The sequence below is a fragment of the Thamnophis elegans genome, chromosome 2, assembly GCF_009769535.1.
Source record: "Thamnophis elegans isolate rThaEle1 chromosome 2, rThaEle1.pri, whole genome shotgun sequence".
Taxonomy (NCBI): Eukaryota; Metazoa; Chordata; class Lepidosauria; order Squamata; family Colubridae; genus Thamnophis; species Thamnophis elegans.
In genome coordinates, this window is record NC_045542.1 from 116,063,149 (window position 1) to 116,082,682 (window position 19,534).

At 38.7% G+C, this 19,534-nt stretch overlaps 1 protein-coding gene and 1 long non-coding RNA gene across 2 annotated transcripts in view; both read left to right on the forward strand.

Annotated features, from left to right (window-relative positions):
• Positions 1 to 19,534, forward strand: part of COL7A1 (collagen type VII alpha 1 chain) — a 109,398-nt gene that overhangs the window by 53,908 nt on the left and 35,956 nt on the right. The window contains exons 39-59 of the mRNA XM_032239099.1: positions 442 to 486; positions 1,894 to 1,929; positions 2,786 to 2,816; positions 3,619 to 3,651; positions 3,899 to 3,970; positions 4,799 to 4,858; positions 5,272 to 5,307; positions 5,725 to 5,805; positions 7,380 to 7,415; positions 7,507 to 7,551; positions 8,326 to 8,397; positions 8,487 to 8,531; positions 9,830 to 9,880; positions 14,344 to 14,424; positions 15,236 to 15,271; positions 15,416 to 15,451; positions 15,778 to 15,858; positions 16,836 to 16,871; positions 17,078 to 17,149; positions 18,043 to 18,087; positions 18,298 to 18,333. Of these exons, the coding sequence (XP_032094990.1) occupies positions 442 to 486; positions 1,894 to 1,929; positions 2,786 to 2,816; positions 3,619 to 3,651; positions 3,899 to 3,970; positions 4,799 to 4,858; positions 5,272 to 5,307; positions 5,725 to 5,805; positions 7,380 to 7,415; positions 7,507 to 7,551; positions 8,326 to 8,397; positions 8,487 to 8,531; positions 9,830 to 9,880; positions 14,344 to 14,424; positions 15,236 to 15,271; positions 15,416 to 15,451; positions 15,778 to 15,858; positions 16,836 to 16,871; positions 17,078 to 17,149; positions 18,043 to 18,087; positions 18,298 to 18,333 (1,066 nt within the window). The remainder of the gene's footprint in view (positions 1 to 441; positions 487 to 1,893; positions 1,930 to 2,785; positions 2,817 to 3,618; positions 3,652 to 3,898; positions 3,971 to 4,798; positions 4,859 to 5,271; positions 5,308 to 5,724; positions 5,806 to 7,379; positions 7,416 to 7,506; positions 7,552 to 8,325; positions 8,398 to 8,486; positions 8,532 to 9,829; positions 9,881 to 14,343; positions 14,425 to 15,235; positions 15,272 to 15,415; positions 15,452 to 15,777; positions 15,859 to 16,835; positions 16,872 to 17,077; positions 17,150 to 18,042; positions 18,088 to 18,297; positions 18,334 to 19,534) is intronic.
• On the forward strand, positions 445 to 3,268 carry LOC116504487. The gene is made up of 3 exons (XR_004254816.1): positions 445 to 486; positions 1,894 to 1,929; positions 3,232 to 3,268. It is a non-coding gene; the product is annotated as an uncharacterized LOC116504487 (long non-coding RNA).

Genomic DNA, 19,534 nt, shown 5'->3' on the forward strand with positions numbered 1-19,534 from the left:
CAGTTTCAAGGCCATGAAGATATTTTGGTGGTCATGTGGCGAGCATGACATCACAGATCGCTGTTATCTTTCCAAAGTGGTACCTATTTATGTACTTGCATTTGCATGCTTTCAAACTGCTAGGTTAGCAGGCGCTAGGGCAAGGATGGGAACTCACCCCATCGTATCACGTGGCGTTCAGGTTTCGAACCTGGACTGCCAGCTTTCCAGCCACACCACTGAGCCACCGCACTACCCCGTATTATATCAAGGAGTAACCTAATCCAGTAGTAACTTGGTTAGGTTTCTCTGGGGAAAAAAGCATGGTCTAATGGCTAAAAATAAAGATTTGGACTAAGAAAGCTTTGCTTCTAAATCTAAATTATCTAACAGGTTTGTTCAGATGATAAAATTAGGAATATTTCACATAAACTATATGTTTATGGTACTTTTTCATTTTAGGGAGAACAAGGTCCCTCAGGCCGTGCTGGTCCATCTGGCAGAGATGTAAGTGTAGGAGTTTTTTTTAATCTCAATATCTCATAATGCTGTAAAATCTAGACATACAATAAGTCATCAGTTTCTGTTTCTGGGGGACAGAAGTGTTGACTGTGTTTTGGTCTTATTGGTGAAATATTGTCTATATGGGAACAGTTCTCCTCCTCCTATCTCTCTTTTTGAGTGCAATAGTTCAAAGATGATTTGGTGAGTTCAAAAAGAAGCAACCGGAGGAAAAGTTAGAAAAAGGATAAAAACATGTTGAATGGTGTCTTGATTTGCTGTACTAAAAATTGACTCTATTGTTTGGAATGAGGGGATCTATTGGACAATTGCAAATGATGGTGAGATAGCATGAGTTGTAATGGAGAAGTAAAAAGATGGACGTGTTTTTTTTCCTGCAAACTTATTTTTTTCTCCCAGATTCTTCAAGCATGTTTTGCCTTTTCAGAGGAAAAACATGTGGGAACCTAGGATGATTTCCAAAAGGAATCAGTGATTGTAGGGAGGGTTGACAAACTTTCTACTTTATATTTCTCCACTTCATCCTCCTCTTTCCCATCTGTTGCAGTTTCTCAGTAGAAATTTAGGTATCTTGATCTAGGTTCATCTGAAACCTGAAAATTCAAGGCCAAACCGAAAAGAATTATTTCCCACCATAAGTGACATCCAAAAAGTAATCTTAATGCTACAGTTCAGCTGTGCAATAATAAAAATATATATTTTTATAACTTTGAATCCTCTCATTACTTAGGAACACTTTTTCTTGCCTGTGTTATCCTTCAATAAGGACTGTGTTAGGCAAGCTCTCCGTTGGGAGAGCGAGTGCATTCAGAGAAGCATTGTAAGAGTGGTGTTGGATAACACACAAACCAGCATACAAAGACACTGCAGTTTAAATAGGTGTTTACTTTTGTGGAAATAGAGGTATCAGAGTCCATCAAACAGTCCAAGTCATACACGGTTAAGATAGTCAGTCATCAACGTCATTCAGTTAAGGGATAATCCAAATAACATAGTCCATAATCATACAAACAGTCCGGAACACAAAGTTTGCTAGCAGTTGCAAAACTTAAAATAGCTCACGCTGATCACTATACGGCACTTCTAACAGCCAGCTTCCAAACACTCAGATCAGATCAGCATCTAACAATGATTCTGGCTCCATCTTATGGCCAATTGAGGAAATAGCAACCAATCACATTTACAGCATGATTTAAAGAAACAAGTACAGCATTGTTACATGATTTATATATTGCCAACCCAACCGTTAGATTGTATTCCTAACAGACTGTTCTTAATGTTGGCCAATAATGCATCTTTATTCCCCTAACTGTTTTCAAGAATTCCTCCTGTTACTGCTGCTTAGTATGGTTATTCTGAATAATAACTATCCCCCCCCTTTTTTTTAAATAGGGCTTACAAGGACCACCTGGGCCTCGAGGAGAACAAGTAAGGGTTCTTAGACCTATGGCAAATGCTCTCATTTATATTGGAAATATGCTTACACAGCAGGGCTCTTGAATCTGAAAGGAATTATCGTATTTTTCAGAGTATAAGACTCTCCAGAGTATAAGACACACTTTAATTTTTGAGGAAGAAAATAAGGGGGGGGATTCTGCCTCTGCCTACCAGCATCCATGGTATTCATCTGGCTAGTGTCCTGTCACTGTGTGAGAGAGTTGAGGGCTGTTTGGAAACAAACAGTATTTGCTGTGTGAGCTACAAGGAAGGAGACAACAAGGAGCCAAGCCGTGGCTTGTTCTGTACTAAAGCTGCATGATGTGCTGATATCTGAAACTAAAACTGTACTACCTTGTTGGAAAATCTGCTTTTGGTATTGCATATTTACATAATGTGTTATATTATAAATAAAGAGAGGTTATTGAATTCTGCTGAATCAGTTACTTGTGTGTGCTTTCTGAATGTGATTGCTGCTGCAAACTCTGTCACGTCCTTGCAGCAAATAGTGAACAGCCAGGTCAGTTTCAGCACATTATTGCCGCCTGATTCAGCATGAGCAGCTGATTGGCAGGTTGATCAGCCTCCCGGAATACCCCCAATAAGCTGTTCAAGGCTGCAGGGATTGCCACAGACCACCACCTCCTCCGTGCCTTGCTTTTTGGCTACATTCGGTGTATAAGACACACCCAAATTTTCACCCTCTTTTTGGGGGGGAATGTGTCTTATACTCCAAAAATACAGTAGTAATGTAACCTGCCATTCCCATTTATGTAAGAACAATATTGATAGTTGAATGCTTGCATTGCTTTTGACTATTTCTGTTTACATTAATACTAATTTCCAGTTCTTACTGCTATGAAATTGGCTCAGATTTGGTAATTTAGAATACTGGCAAACTTATCTGGTGAGCCACAAATTTGTGCAGGTCTGAGCTCTGAATGCCTGACCTGTATCTCTGGTGAAAACAGTTGACAACACATTCCTGTATCCAGAGTTTACTGAAATGCAAATTAACATGAAGCGGCCTGTTCCCACACAACAATATCATATACAATGGACTGAATGAAATTTTACTCTCAGATTCTCGTGAGTCCAGTTTACTGATCATAACTCCCAGTAAAACTAAGATGTGGTCTTACAATGAGCAAAGGGAGTGAAGCTACAGTGCTTTGCCTGATGTTTATGAGGTTATAAAGTCATCAGTGGAAATCAATAGTGGTAAATCCTTATGATAAGACTTAATCAATTTGGGCTGCCCTAACACGTTTCCTGTGTTGCTTTCTGACCTAGGGAGAGAGAGGAGAGCCTGGTATACCCGGTCTGCCGGTAAGTGCCCCATTGTAATCAACCATCATAAATACGATAAACAGCTAGAGTGGGTAAAACACCTTTCATCTTCATTCCAGTTTTCTCTTTTTCTGGTTGCTTAATGCCTGGTCTAGGAAAGACTATATTTTTTCTTCATCTGGCCAAGTCAGCTATGGAGAACTTCATTATCCATCTGTCCTGGCATAGTTATGTTCATACAATTATGAATGTAATTGTATGAACGTTAATATATTTAATATATTTAATAAATACAATCCTATCCATTAGGAAGTGCTTTTTTATAAGTTTGCATTTCTGGAATATGATCTGAAAAAGTCTCAGCAATTATCTTTCTTGTATTTCTTCTAGGCATCCAGCCTTACTGGAATTAAAGGAGATAAGGTAACTGCCCAGGAACAAATCTCTTGTTACAGATGTAAGGAATACGCAGTGTAGTGTATATTGTATATTGTAGCAGGGAAGTTGGCATACAAAAATTATTTCACAAGACTATTATGGCTCTCTTTTTCAGTAGTTTCATTTTCTAATTTGATTTAATAAGAAAAAGCAGTGCTCAACTTAAATGTATCACATGGGAAGTAGGAATACTGTCATGCCATCATTGATGTTGTGATTTTCCTGTTTTCAGGGAGAAAGAGGTCTTATAGGACCTGAAGGTCCACCTGGACCTAGAGGAGATGATGGGGACAAAGGAGAACGTGTGAGTACTCAAGGTTATGATGAGATATCATAATATATTGATTATGGTAATGCAGCCTGATAAAACAATCGATGTAACCCTGAGGAAAGGTGGGTGGCCAATTAATTTTATAAATAAATAAAGTTAATTTTTTTTCCTGCTGAACAGCAAACTGAGATGTTGATTGCTTTGATTTCTGTCAAGACTTGTTTTCACTTTTAGATATAGCCTGATTATTACCTCATCTGCCTTGGAGAGCAAAAGTGAGGATCAGGCTCACATGGCTGTGAAAGTTACTGTTGGCTTCATTATTAGAATGGGATGATGATAGAAGTGAGGAATATATTTCTTCTTTCCAAATATAGGCCCTTCAGACTCATATTTCCAAATATAGGCCCTTCAGACTCATATTTCCAAATATGGGCCCTTCAGACTCGTATTTCCAAATATGGGCCCTTTAGACTCATATTTCCAAATATGGGCCCTTTAGACTCATATTTCCAGATATGGGCCCTTCAGACTCATATTTCCACATCTGGGCCCTTCAGACTCATATTTTCAAATATGGCCCCTTCAGACTCATATTTCCAAATATGGGCCCTTCAGGCTTCCACCATTTCATCAGATATTTCACCAGACATATTTCAATTCACTGATGAATACCTCTACCCCCAAATACTCTTTGTGATTCAATTTCTTTTCATCACAGAACCTTTTCCAGATCTTCTCAATATTTGTGAAGCTGATCTTAAAGATGATACATTATTCATAATGATGGGTAAGGATATACATATATGAATATATGACATCCTTTTAAGTGTTTCTATTCTTCTTCTTTTTTTTATTCAGGGACCTCCTGGTCTTAGTGTCCCTGGCCCACCTGGTCCACCTGGAGAACAAGGAGAAAATGTGAGTCCTAAATTCATGCCAACGGTACATCTTTAAAGCTCTGTTATTCCCCTTTTTTCATTCAGAAAGGGAAGGAATCCCTGTAAAATAGGCCACTTAACTCCCTAGTTGCATTTCAATTTAATGAGCTGACATCAGTGCAATGCTTTGGCTCCTAATCCATTGGGTCTAATTAAAGAATGCTCAAGTGTTACTTCTCTTTGTACTAATGCTAGATATAGACCTAATCTGTTTGTGCATTCACTACAGAATGCAGAGCAATGTACGGTATTCTTGCAACCACTAATAAGTAATAAAGCTCTGCTTTTTTTCATAAAGTATTTCTTAGCCCTTGTGCAACAACCTTCCTTATGCAGTTTTCCTGACTAAATCATTTGAACCATAATAATTATCAGTTTTCTTTTTTCTTTCAGGGACTCACAGGACTGACTGGCAAAATTGGCCCAAAGGTGATTATTGTGCATTGGAGGAAGGGAGGAAAAGGACGTTGATTTGGGCTCTGGGCTAGGTGGGTGGGTCTTAGACAGGTATGGTAATGATACATAACCAGTCTTGCGTGGGTGGACAATTTGGGAGTGTTCTTTAAGTTGTTGTTACTGGAAAGACACAGTTTTTAGCAGCACTCAGGTATAGGTCTGGTTGGATGAATTGGATTACCTTCAGCTTAGACTTTTGATAGACTATTGGAAGGTGTTTTGGTGGGGCTGTTACTATTAGATAGTAATTAGATAGTAAATCAAAGTGGGAGTAGAAGGTTTCTCAACTTATTTTCCTGAATGTTAGTCATTAGACTTGGTTTGCTTCAGAATTTTGCTGTATTTAGTTTACCCCCCCCCCACCCGTCTTGGGGTGATTCACTTCCTCAGGGTGATCCAGGAGAGCCAGGGGAGAGAGGAGAGTCAGGAAGATCAGGTCCTGCAGGACCAACTGGCCCACGAGGAAAAGAGGTAAGAAACAACTCTACCTTTTTCTTGCCTTTGGGATCTAGGTAACATAAATATTCATTTATAAACTCATACTGTCTTCTATATTTTTTTAACTTTTATGTCAGTAGTACTGTAGCTATAAACAGTCTTCAGTTAGAATGGTGATCCAATGGATTCCATCATAAATCTTCTTGACTAACATAACTGATTGAGAGTACCTTAATCATGTCTAATAGCAGAACTGGTAAAGCTGCAAGGACATGACTTCCATAGAAATCTTTAAGAGAGGGTCATCGCAATAGTAGCATATCATCTTTGAGCATCACATCACTAGTGATCTCAAAACTGGATTAATTTCTCCTCAGGTCGACGGAAGATATAATCTTCCAATCTAAGTTATTTAGCAGAACTTGCTTCCTGCAAGGTCAGGTTCAGTGGTGGGTTTCAAAAATTGTTCGAACCTACTCTGTGGGTGTGGCCTCCTTTGTGGGAGTGGCTTGCCACCCATGTGACCGGATGGGAGTGGCTTGCCGCCCATGTGACCGGATATGAAGATGCCGACAACACTTGTCAGAACCACCTTAAATTACCTCACACACAGCACTGGCGTGCATAAGAATATAATGTAAACTTGTTTTTTAAAAGGCATCTTTGGTTTGCGTTAAAACAACTTCAACACACGCAATGTTCTGATTGCACCACAAACGCAGTAGTCATCCTTACCTTTCACAGAGGCACTGAGTTTTATAAATATGAGCATGATAGTGTAGAATAATCATATCCAAGGACCAGGGGTGGGTTTCAAAAAATTTTGGAACCTCTTCGGTAGGTGTAGCCTGCTTTCTGGGTCCACTGATGGAACCTCTTCTAACCGGTTCGGTAGATTTGACGAACCGGTTCTACCGAATAGGTGCGAACTGGTAGGAACCCACCTCTGGTCAGGTTTATTTTCATAGGCATACATGAAGCTACCTGAAGGCCATTTATAGGTAGTCCTTGACTTATGACCACAATTGAGTCCAAAATTGCTGTTGTTAAACGAGACAGTGAGTTTTGCTCCATTTTACAACTTTTCTTGCCACGGTTATTAAGTGAATCACTGCCGTTGTTAAGTTAGTAACATTGTTAAGTGAATTTCGCTTCCCCATTGACTTTGCACGTCAGAAGGTTGCAAAAGGTGATCACCTGATCCTAGGACACTGCAACCGTCATAAATATGAGTCAGCTGCCAAGCATCTGAATTTTGATCACATAATCATGGTAATGCTTCAAAGGTTGTAAGTGTGAAAAACGGTCATGTCACTTTTCTTCAGTGCCGTTGTAACTTTGTATGGTCACTAAATGAACCATTGTAAGTTGAAGACTACTTGTATTCTGCAACTGCGTCCTGCAGGGTATACATCCTGCATGGAAAAGTTTGCATGAAATAATTTTCATCCGATGGACCTGCAGAAAGAGATGAATTTGTAGCAAGTATTTTTCTTTTGACATGCTAACCTGTTATATTGCAAGGCTAGGACTAGGCTAGTATATTCAAACACAGAGTGTATGATAGAAGCAATGCTAGGAGGTAATCTTTCTGCTGTGGATTTTAGGGTGAAAGAGGTGACAAAGGAGAAGAAGGAATCTCTGTAAGTAATTGTCTCAACGTATTTATTATCCATTCTGATGCTACTTTTTATTTTATTTTACTTTATTTACTGCTTTTTCTTTTTTCCATAGGGTGAGCCAGGCCTACCTGGGAAACCTGGAGATAAAGGTCCACGGGTAAGTATTATAGGAGCACAACCTAAGAGTTCCTGTTAAAATGAGAAAAGGAATATAAGCAGTGTTGTAGATTCACAGAGGTCGGATAGCATTACGTTGCTTCAGTGCTTCAGTGCTGCCTTTGGAGGCCATTTGGAAAATGACATTTTTGAACTGATCATGTATCTGAGTTTATGAGTTCAAATATCACATTTAATATTTTATGTATTAAACTGCCAGGCATCTTTTCAGTTTGGCAGTAAAGTAAATGAATGAGTTTTTGTTGTAGCCTGAGCCAGAAACTAAAGAATACTTTCCTCCTCTAAAGTTTTTTGTCTGCATGTAGCTTGAAAAGGTGGTTTGCATCAGCAGTGTGCAAGACCTGTAGACTGTCAGCTGCAAAGTATCAGGGCCATACCTTAAGTTGCAGTTCGAAAAAGATTTATTGCTCAAGCCTATACACGGGAATTCATTCAACTCACAGTCGATACTAAATTGGCATTACATAAGAGTTAATGGTATTTGGAGTGTGTGTGAACTTAGATTGTTTGTGGCAATGTAATGACGCCAGACTGATTACTCTCTTAACTCCACCACATGCCTCTGCTTCGTCTCCTCCTACATAGACTGAAAGGTCTATAATCTGCTAGTCCCACAATCTTGTATAAAGTTGGAGTAATTTCTAGCATTATTTTTTCAAGTCCAATCCTTGACTAGCCAATCCCAAGAAAAGATATCTCTATGTATGAAATTAACTGATTCTATAGAGTCTTCATTTCTATTTTTATTTTACAGGGTCCTCCAGGCATCAGAGGCCTTCCTGGTGACAAGGGAGACCAGGGGGACCCAGGTGAAGATGGGAGAAACGTAAGAGCTCCTTCCCATTTTCAAGTGCCATTGCAGAATTTGACTGCAGAACATTGTCCAGTTTACAAAAATATTCTTTTCTTTTATAGGGCAGCCCTGGACCATCAGGGTCAAAGGGTGATCGAGGGAGTCCCGTAAGTCACCATGCCATTTTCAAGGAATCTTTTTCCTACTCAAGTTTGTTCTTCCCAGTCTAAATCTACTATTTGGTCTCCGGGTTGCTATATATTGAAACTGACCACAAATATAGAACCAGCCTATTCTTTGAGGGCAGCAGTAGGTGTCTGTTTTCCCCTTAACCAGGTTACAAGGACTGAAGCTACAAGTTGGGAGCAAGTGATTTCTAGGCAGGCAAGGATTGTTTGATAATAATATTTAAACAGGTATAAAGAATAGACCTCTGCAAATTGAGAAGATGCTTCGCTCAAAAGCACAAAGCCTCTCTGCATCCATCCTTGAATGCTTGAAGTATAAGGGCAGGAATTCATTTCTCTTGGGCAAGGCAAGGCAAGGGTAAAATGTTGTGGACCTCAAAGCATATCTCTCAGATGCCCACCCCCTGCTAAGAAGTCCCAGGTTCCAAGTATACCCATCCAGAGTGCAGGAGTTGAGAGGAGGAAAGAGGAAAACATATGGTCACACACCTACTTCTTCTCTACCATTGTAGAAAAAAGCAGTTTCTCTGCAGATATGTAATAGTCATCCAGATTTTTGTAACTCAGGTATAGTATATGCTTATTCTAATTCACACTAAAGGTGGAGGAAAACAAAAGGTAGTGTGTGACCAGCAACAACCACTGGCCTTGGTTCCAAGAGCCGTAATGGCACAGTGATTAGAGTGCAGTAATGCAGGCTACTTCTGCTGGCTGCTGGCTGCCTGTAATTTGGCAATTCGACCCTCACCAGGCTCAAGGTTGATTCAGCCTTCCATCCTTTTGAGGTGGGTAAAATGAAGACCCAGATTGTTGTGGGGAATATGCTGACTCTATAAAACCTCTTAGAGAGGGCTGTAAAAGCACAGTGAAGCGGTATATAAGTCTAAGTGCTATTGCTATTCCAAGGGCTCTGTAGTACCTACTTCTGTGAAGGGACAGCTGACCCAGAAGTTACAGAGGAGGGACCAGTGGTAAATATAGCAGTGTTTCTTCTCTCCATCCATGCTGCTCTTTTTCTGTGCCTTTTCTTGGGTTCCTGTACTTCGTTTACTATCTCTGAATTGCAAATACCCGGGCAATCAATACAAATTACAGAAAAGAGATACTTCAGGAATGCTTCCAATGATTTGTGGACACCAAATAAGAACTAGCTATCTTTCAATATATTAAATGTGTATAATGCCATCCATAAGGGGGAAAAAAGATATTACAAGCACTATAAAATTGCCTCTTCTTATTTTAATCATTGTTGGTTTTTTGTCCTCTTTTCTCTGTAGGGAGAGCCGGGTCCTCCAGGCCAAGTTGTGAGTGCCATATTTTTGTTTCCAGTATGTTGTTTTAAACCTTGATTTTGCATATGCCTGATGTACTATTTCATTTATGGTCTACAGGTTGGTGGGGGACTTGGAGAAGCAGGGCAAAAAGGTGAAAAGGTAATCCTGCTATTAAGTCCCAACATGGATTGTACTCCATCTTGTTTTACCACTTGTTAAGTAAGCGATTCCCACAACACTGAATTTACTTTTACAATTCTCCTGACCAAGTGCTCATCCCATCTCAAAACTGACTATAATAGCATTAGCAGAAGCACAGTCTTATACAAAGCTGTTTTTGTTTTTTCAATACACTTTCATTCCACACAACAGCCTACAAATTGCCTGTTATCTTCCTATCGGTTTTATAAATCTTACAGTGTCTTCATCCACTGGCTTTTCTTGAATAAACATTCTAAGAGGGAATACAGATTCAGCCACTGTGTCTAGTTTCTTATTGTCCGTGTATAGCTTGCAATTAGTCATGCTATTTTCCTTGCGAAAAACAATATTGGTCTTCAGTGACATTAATTCTCAGATTAATTCTCAGATCCACGCCCCTCATTTTGATTTGTAAATAGATTATATAGGATTTGTTTTTCTGACATGTCTTGTTTCTCATTTTTAGTAACTTTGATGACTTGGGTAGAGCCTGGGCTTGTTTTGTTACATTTTTTCTTTATCACCATTATGTCTGCTTTGGAGTAGCTTACCATATTTTTCAGAGTATAAGACACACCTTTTTCCCTCAAAAAAGAGACTGAAAATCTGGGTGCATCTTATATACCGAAAACAGCATTTTTTTGCCTCCTGAAGCCCCGCCCCCTTCATCAAAATGGCCGTGCATACCTTATGGAGACTTTCAGAGAGCTCCTGGGGGCTGGGGAGGGCAGAAATGAGCAAACAACGGGCCATTTTTTGCTTCCCCCAGCCCCCAGTAGCAATCTATAAGTTTCCATAAGGGTATGCATGCAATTTTTTGACCAAAAACGGGGCCGTTTTCATGAAAAATGGGCCATTTTTGGGAGGTTTGCAGTGTGCAAAAACTTTTTTTTCCTTTTGGAAAGCTCTTTAACTGATTGAGTTAAATGAATTACATTGATAAGTGCTATGCCAGCAGAAATACCTATCTACTCTATTTCTCTCTATCCCTCTACCTACCTACCCACCTACCTACCTACACACACACACACACACAAACACACACTCCCTACCTACCTACTGTATTTCTCTCTCTATTTCTCTCTATCTCTTTATCTACCTACCTACCTAACTACTCTCTCTCTCTCTCCCTACTTACCTACTGTATTTCTCTATCTATCCCTTTATCTACCTACCTAACTACTCTCTCTCTCACTACCCATCTACTGTATTTCTCTCTCTCTCTCTATTTATCTCTATCCCTCTACCTACCAACCTACCTACTCTCTCTTCCTACCTAGCTACTGTACTTCTTTCTATCTCTTTCTATTTCTCTCTCTCTATCCCTCTACCTACCTACACTATCTCTCTCTATTTCTCTCTATATATATATCCCTTTATCTACCTATATACTTAACTACTCTCTCTCTCCCTACCTACCTACTGTATTTCTCTCTCTTTCTCTCCCTCTCTATCCCTCTATCTACCTACCTACTTTTTTTTTTAGTTTGTCTCTTCAAAACCTTGGTATGTCTTATACTCCGAAAAATATGGTAACTTAAATGCTATGATGCTTAGAGGGTTATGATTGTTTAATTATGTACAGGGGGCAGTAAAATAGTAAAAATTGGCTTGCAAAGTAAAATAAAATAAAATATAAAGAAAACAAATAGAACAGAATAGAATGAAACACGGAACAATTAGATCGTCCTATCGGCTCATTGGTACCATTTTTCCTGCTCCACTTGTTACTACATCTTAACAATCTGTTATTTGCTTCAAAATATCTCGGTTCACTACAGAACAGTCTTATCTCTGTACATAATTACTTGCACATTTACATCTCCAACAGCAGACTTATAACCTTGCCACAAGCATTCCTCATACATTTGTCTATAAATATATTAAACAATTAAGGCATCATGCTCTTAATCTGGGCTCAATATTGATAGATTTGCTAAGCATTCTATTTATTCTTGTACTTGGGAATATATTTCCATTCTTAATCACTTCCAATAAACAAACCTTTTATGTTTTTTTTGTTGAAGAGCAAAAGTATGATCAGCACTGTCAACAAAAACTGCACTGCACTTTTGAAATTTTGTTCCTTGTCACTTCATATGTTTTAGAACAGAATTCTACCATATGCCTTCCCAGACAGCACACTTGATCAATTAATTCCCATGTGGTTTGTGCATTCACTCTGCTACTTTTCTTTTGTATAAGGAAAGAAAAATAGCATTCTTCCAATCATCAGGCAAAGATCCAGACTTCATATATAGATTAAACAAATCGCACAGCAACCCCAAAAGCAAAAAACACCCATATTTTAATTTCTCCAATTATATCATTATTTTTCAATATTCTCATGGCATTTTTTACTTATTTTGCATCATATCTATCTCAAATACGAATGTTTATAGCATCTCAGTTTCTTTCTTCTGTGTATAGCTATCATTCTTATGCAAATTTCTCAAAAATCTTTCCCACATTATTCTACTTCAATTTTATTCTAAATTACTTTTAGGATAAAACCTCATTACAATTTTTGAGACTTCATAATTACTCGTCTTTGCCCACATATAAAAACAACCAATTCCAACAAAATTTTCATGCATTTTAATTATTTTTAATGTTAACCATTCCTTGTCATTTTGATTACCAGTATATTCTTTGCAAAAATATACATATTTTTATTTATTCATTTATTATTTTAAGTTCAAGTTCATCAACTCCATAGCAAAGCTAGGCAGCTTGTAAATAAAAAAAATAAAAGACAATAAAATGGATCAAGAAGAAAATAAGTCATTTTTCTCTTATCATAATTTCTGGCAGTAATCATTTTCTCGTGTATTCTTTCTCATCCATAACCTGGCTGTCACCTCATTTTTTCTACCAAGCATCGGTTGTTCCATTAATATAAATCCATGTTGTTCTGTGTCCTTCTATAATATAATTCTTTGTATTCTGTTGAAGGAGCTTCCATGTCTTCTTTTGCTTCATTTGCTACCCATACATTCTGTATGAGAGATTAAATTATTTTCCTAGAGGACTCCTCCTTCCTCTTCTTGCAATCATTCTACATTCATTTATTTCCTTCATTTCTTTCTTTCTTTCCTTGCCCAATTTTCCTAAGGTCCACTTTTTACATACCAAAAGATGGCCAACCCCACATTCATAAATTCTCATCACCATTCCGTTCACTGATTCTCCTGGTCTTCCAGCATAAAGAATGAGATCAGTCATGCTTTTAGATTTATAGTCATTCATTTGCCATTAATAGACTTGAGAACATATTTGAAAGCAATCTTTTTCTAAGCTACAGTAAATCCCTGTGGTTGGTTCCATTTACTTTTCTATACTTTTTCATCTCATTCATATCCATGCATTTGTGTCATCCATAGAATACGGTATATATTTCTCTAGGTCGTATTTATTCAGAACTCTCCATATTTTTTCCAAAAGTAATCCAAAGTTCTTTCCATACACACTGTTCATTTGAGTATAATGTGTAACTGCTACCAACCACAGATTCCTACTTTCATTCATATTCATATTAATCTACATAACACCATTTCACCATTTCTCAAATTTATTGTTTATCTTTGTTTCCCTGTATGTAGTGATCAACTCCACAAGATCAGATAACTTTCATTCAGTTTTATTACATCATTCCTCTTAACTTCACAACATAATTAGGTATTTTTGCAGTCCAGTCAGTACTTTGCAGAATTCAAAGACCAAACAAAACTTCAGTTTTTCCCTGAATACCAGTAACTAACTGTATTGTATATATACATATATTGTGGGTATATGAATATATAATTCATTCCTAACTTTTTCAAGCACTCTTTTGCTCTCTTTCTCTCTCTCAGTCTCTGATTTGATTCTGAAAATCAGGTTGCAGCTATGTGCTCCCTACCTTTACAGCAAATGGGAGGAAAATATCCCAGTGTGGAGTGACCTTTCCAGCATATCCAGTGTACTATTCTGAGAAAATATTATTCATTTTCTCAATCTGGACATTTTTATGTATTGCTATCATAACCCACTTTATATACCAGCTTTCTGAATCTAAATAATTCTAGCACTTTAAAATATTATTTCAATTATTTCTCTGCATTCCTGCTTAATTTGCGATGTTTGTTAGGTATTTTTCTTCACCTGCTGAAGGAATTTAATAAAATCCACCCATTTGTTTAAAAATGCATTTAATGTCACGTCTAGTTTGGGCCTCAGAGAAACTGGGATTCTTTGCATACCTCAAAATTTGTTTCTGTGCTTCAGTTTATAAAAAATGAAACTACTTGTGTGCTACTTGTCTTTTTCCATTTTAGGGGGAGCCAGGAGATCCTGGAGAGGATGGCATGAAAGGAACAAAAGGAGAAGTTGGTTTACCTGGCCTGCCAGGAGAACGGGTAGGTTCCAGTTGCCACACTCCATCTTTAAAGAAGGAAATATGGTGCCTGCTTCAGCTGGTCTAGTCATGCAGTTAAACATCTCTATGTTTAACTGCAGGAATATGGGGGCACATTGGCACTTTTAATCCTTCCCCCTTTCTAACATAACTCCAGGATTTGAGATGGAGGTAAGCTTTTTGAAACAGGTAACCTTTTCCAGGATTGAAAGAATTTCTTACAATTTAAAATGATCATTATCAGGCTTCAGACTCAAATAGGAAGTGTAAGCCCTCTGCTTTTGTAGCTCACAGAAAAGAATTCACTAATTAGTAAATGTGGATATACTGCTAAATGTCAATATATTCTTAATACAGTGAGTCACTCTTTCCTGCAGTAAGACAAGGAAATATGAAGAGCATGAAATCACGGCTTGACCAAGTCCTTTAAAGTATAAACAGTACAGGGCTGGGTTGCTGCTGGCATTACTGCCAGTTTGGTGCATGCGCAATTTTGCGCGCAGGTGAAGTTGCCCATACATAGTTCTGCGCATGCGCAGAACATTAAAAAATGAAAAAAGAAACCATGCCGTGCCTACCAGGAAACCGGTTTGGAGGTGTGGCAGGCCTGGATTCTGGCGACCCAAGTTGGCAAACCACTACTGTTCAGCTGAACTGGTCCGAACCAGTAGGAAACCACCTCTGGAACAGTAGTAAGAGGAGATAAGAAGAGGTTTTGGGAAGGCTTGTAAGACTACAGTCCAGGAAACTGGTATCAACCATTCCTTTCCCACAAGAGAATTACAGAGACATCTTTATCCCCTCTCTTCCAGGGAATTGAAGGTCTCAGAGGGGTCCCTGGAGTTCGTGTAAGTCTTTTCGTCCCCCTTTTGATATGATTCAGAAGGGAATGTAATGCTGTTGCTTCCTCTGGGATTATTGAATAGCAGAAGGCCCAGTCTGCATAATCATTTTTTTTACTTAAATGGTCTGTCAACTGTCTCATTTTGCAGGGTGACCCTGGAGATCGAGGCCCAGTAGGAGAGAAGGTGAGAGTTCTGATTTTGTCATTCACTAAAAGAGATGATGAAAGAAAAGAATCTGGCGAAAGCCATGAAAGCCGACCAAATATTTTTATAAAGCTACAAGATCTGATATTTCATACAGAATTTAGAGAGAACCTTAGGTTTTTTTTTCTTTTTTAAAAAAAGAAGCAAAGTAGCCTCCATTACTGCAGATAAAAGTGGATTATGTAAGAATTATTGAATGGCCCATATCCATGGTCTCATGAACAGTAATTTCATTAATTCCTAAAGTTCCTACTTGTTGCCATGGTTGTTTTCTCAGTCACTTATTCGTTTAAATTTTTCTTCAGGGTGATCGGGGTCCTCCAGGCCTGGATGGTCGGAATGGCTTGGATGGAAAACCAGGACAAATAGGCCCTTTAGGCCAAAGAGTAAGTCTGATACTTGATGCCTTCAGGTGTATCAGGACTTAGATTTAACAGCTGTTAAGCCACAATGATGCTGCCTTACTCTTCGCAAACTCAGCTGTTTATGGGAAGCTGCTGCTAAATCCAAAAGTGTATTTTGAACATTTTGTACTGATACCAATGTGCACAATAAGGGAGTCACACACTGAGTTTCATCTAGTTTGATGAAAAGAAGGACTAGGGGTGACATGAAAGCAGTGTTCCAGTATCTCGGGCTGCCACAAAGGAGAGGGAGTCAAACTATTTTCCAAAGCACCTGAGGGTAGGACAACAAGAAATGGGTGGAAACTAATCAAGGAGAAAAGCAACCTAGAACTAAGGAGAAATTTTCTGACAGTTGTAAATACTGCAACACTGGAAGTTTTTAAGAAGAGATTGGATAACCATTTGTGTGAAATTGTAGGTTTTCCGGCCTAAGCAGAGGGTTGGAATAGAAGACCTCCAAGGTCCCGTTCAACGCTTCTATTCTATTCTATTCTATTCTATCTTGTTAGTTCCAACATATAAAAGTTAATTATCATTGGTCTTTACTGGAGCATATAAATTGATTTTATATATGCATTTTATTTTTATGGCATTATTGATTAAGCAGAACAATATAAAGAAATGATGTTTCTTGATGTGCTGAAGCTTGGATGGTACTATACAAATGTTATGTAGATTTTATGGGATCATCACTATAGCCATTTGTCACTATTCGTCACCCAGAAAAAAGGAAGTAAAATAACCTCATTTAGAAGATTGAAACTGGGTTCATATAGCACACTGAACCACAAAGTGAGGTGGGTTGGGTTGGATTGGATTGCATTTGTGAGGTGCATAAATTTAGCAAATACGTTTAAACAAATCTTTTGGGGAACTGCAGGTAAAAGACAATGACATGAGCACAAGGCAGATTTCAATGCCTGACTTCTGATTCCATCCCTGCTTTATTTTCTTAGGGTGATCCAGGAAAGCAGGGTGACCCTGGTCGAGATGTAAGTATAAAAAACCCCACTGACCTCTGACAAGCCTAAATAAGATGAGGGGTTATTTTCCTCTTGATTTTCTCATATTGGGGAGCTGGCACATTTTCTGTCCTAGTCTACTAAATTTGGCTATCATGTATATCTTTAGAAGAGGAGGGTCTCTATTCTACTCTGCATATCCACAATAATCTGTTTTTTTTTTTAAAAAAAACCAGGGCTTGCAAGGTCAGCGTGGAGAGCAAGGTCCTCCTGGAGCAATTGGTCCACCGGGATCTCCAGGACTGCCTGTAAGTGAAATGGTTAAAAGACTGGTGTGCATCCACTGCCCATATGCAACATATGAGATTGAAAGCCAATATGCATATTTTCCAAAAGGAGCATTTGTTAGGTGGGCAGTCATGTCTATGTTAATTACCACAGCTAACCTCCGTTAGTGGGTAAATTACACAGATCTAGTGAATCAATCAATTGACTGTGAATGAAGCCCAATTGACTTCTCAGTTGACTAACCCACAACTCTATAATACCTCAGCCATAAAATATAGGAAGAATGTTCTTGTACTTCCCTTGCTATCTAGGCCCATATAGAAATGTAAGATATGTACTTATTAGTTCAGTTTTCCATTTCTGCTTTTTAAATTTAAAAATATATTTAGGTTGACAACTGGACCAAGATTAGTTAATAGAGTGTGAAAGTGGGCTAAAGTGATTGGTAGTTAAATTCTATTCAATGCTGGTTGAATGATGGTGATCTTGGCAATAGAATTCCCATCTACCAATTTAGGCTTGCAATTTAAAAGGATGCAACATACACATACACACAAAGAAAATGTAGGATAAGGAGGGAGAAAAATAAAAACTCTGGCACCAATTATTAATACTGTATAGATTTCATAATGTCTGTGGGTAATTAGCCACATGCAAATTTATACTTGTCATCTAGAATGCAACAAATTCATAGAAAAGGAGAAGTCCAAAATAGCTGCAATGTCAAACAGACCAGAGACTAACTAAATTTTTCTTCACTTGAGTTTACCTCACTAACCATTGGTTGCAACAAAGTCATATATTCTGTATGGATTCACCCATCCTGTGTGTTCCTTGCAATTCTATGGACTTTTTGCAGTCAAGCTGGTGAAAGCTCTTTTTAGCTGGCTGATCCCCTACATTTCTTTTCCAGGGCAAAACTGGTGAAGATGGCAAACCTGGGCTGAATGGGAAGAATGTGAGTGTTGAGCCTGATCCCTCTGCTAGAAGTGGGGCTTCAGGTTTGACAGGCAAGGCCTGTATTGGGGGTGGGAAGAAAGGGAAGAAGGGGAAGAAAGGGAATTATTAAAATGTGCTGTTTTCTTTTGTTCTAATCGTAAGGAGTATCATAGCATATGCTTCTAAACTAATCTGGAATACAAATATGAAAATGATGTTTACTTTCCAGGGAGAAGATGGGATCCCAGGAGAGGATGGGAGAAAGGTAGTTTCCTCTTACATACTTCCAGCATTTCAGCCAAACTTCTATCTGTTAATCAGAGATTAGAACCAAATTACTTAAGGGTCCCTGTTTTTCCTCCCTATTTCAGTAACAGCTTTGGGCTATGTTTAAATTTAGAAAATGTCATCAGAGGCACCAACTATATTCCTTGTTTTTCTGAGAGCTACATTTCAATTCAAATAAGCCTTTCCTCGGGAAAACTGGTTTTAATTCCACCACCACCCTAAAAAGAAAGTAGGGATATTCTTTAGAGATGCCAGTCTCAATTTCATTCCCTGTCTCACTCCATTTTCCTTCCAACATTGAGCCAGAATTTTACACTTGGCATATTCAGTCTTTGTTGCCCTTTCCTAAAAATAAATAAAAAAATTTGTAAGTGTTGAGCGGTCAAGAAATTAGCTTAGGTACCTGTTCTGACCCACTCCTCCATCCAGTAACGAATGCCAAGAGAAGCTTTAATGAGAATGTCCTTTAATAACAAGTCCAGACTCTTGGTGGCCAAGTAAACAAACAGATAAGGACTTTGGCAGCAAGTCTGACAAACCTTGGCAGCAATGCAAACAAACTCTGGCAGCAATCCAGCCTGCCAAGTTAGTTTCTCTTTAGTCCAAGCATTGACTTCTGCAAGAAGGGTGTGGCACAAGCAGTCTCTTTTATAGTCTGGAGAGGAGCCTAATGACCATTACCTCCTGTAATTACATAGTTGTTCTTGACGCCAAGTAGCTCTTCAATGGCGTGCATCCTGGAACAACTCACAGTTGGTTTCTGGATCACTCTTCCTTGTCTCCTCCCCAATGATCCAAGGCTCAGGTGCCACCTGGTGGCCAACCAGTCTCTCTGTACCCTGCTCGGAGTCGGAACCCTGTCCAGGGTCCTCCACATCCTCCAGGGCCAACTCATAGGGCCCCTCACTGTCGGAGTCTGATGGCAGCTCCAACGGCTCCTGCTGGGCCAGAACAGGTACCTGTCTAGAGATTTAGGAAAATGGTTCTTTTGCGAGCCAAGGACAGCAAATCTAAGAGCGACCCAATTTTGCTCTTTGACATAGCTTAAGTTGAATAGCAGATCATTGTTGATGATTTCTTCACATGATCAGTGGTCATTAGAGGATAAGAGTCATTAGGCAGTGTTTTGTTAGGCAATGAAACATTAAGGAATTGGCTCAGCACACATCTAAGGTAGG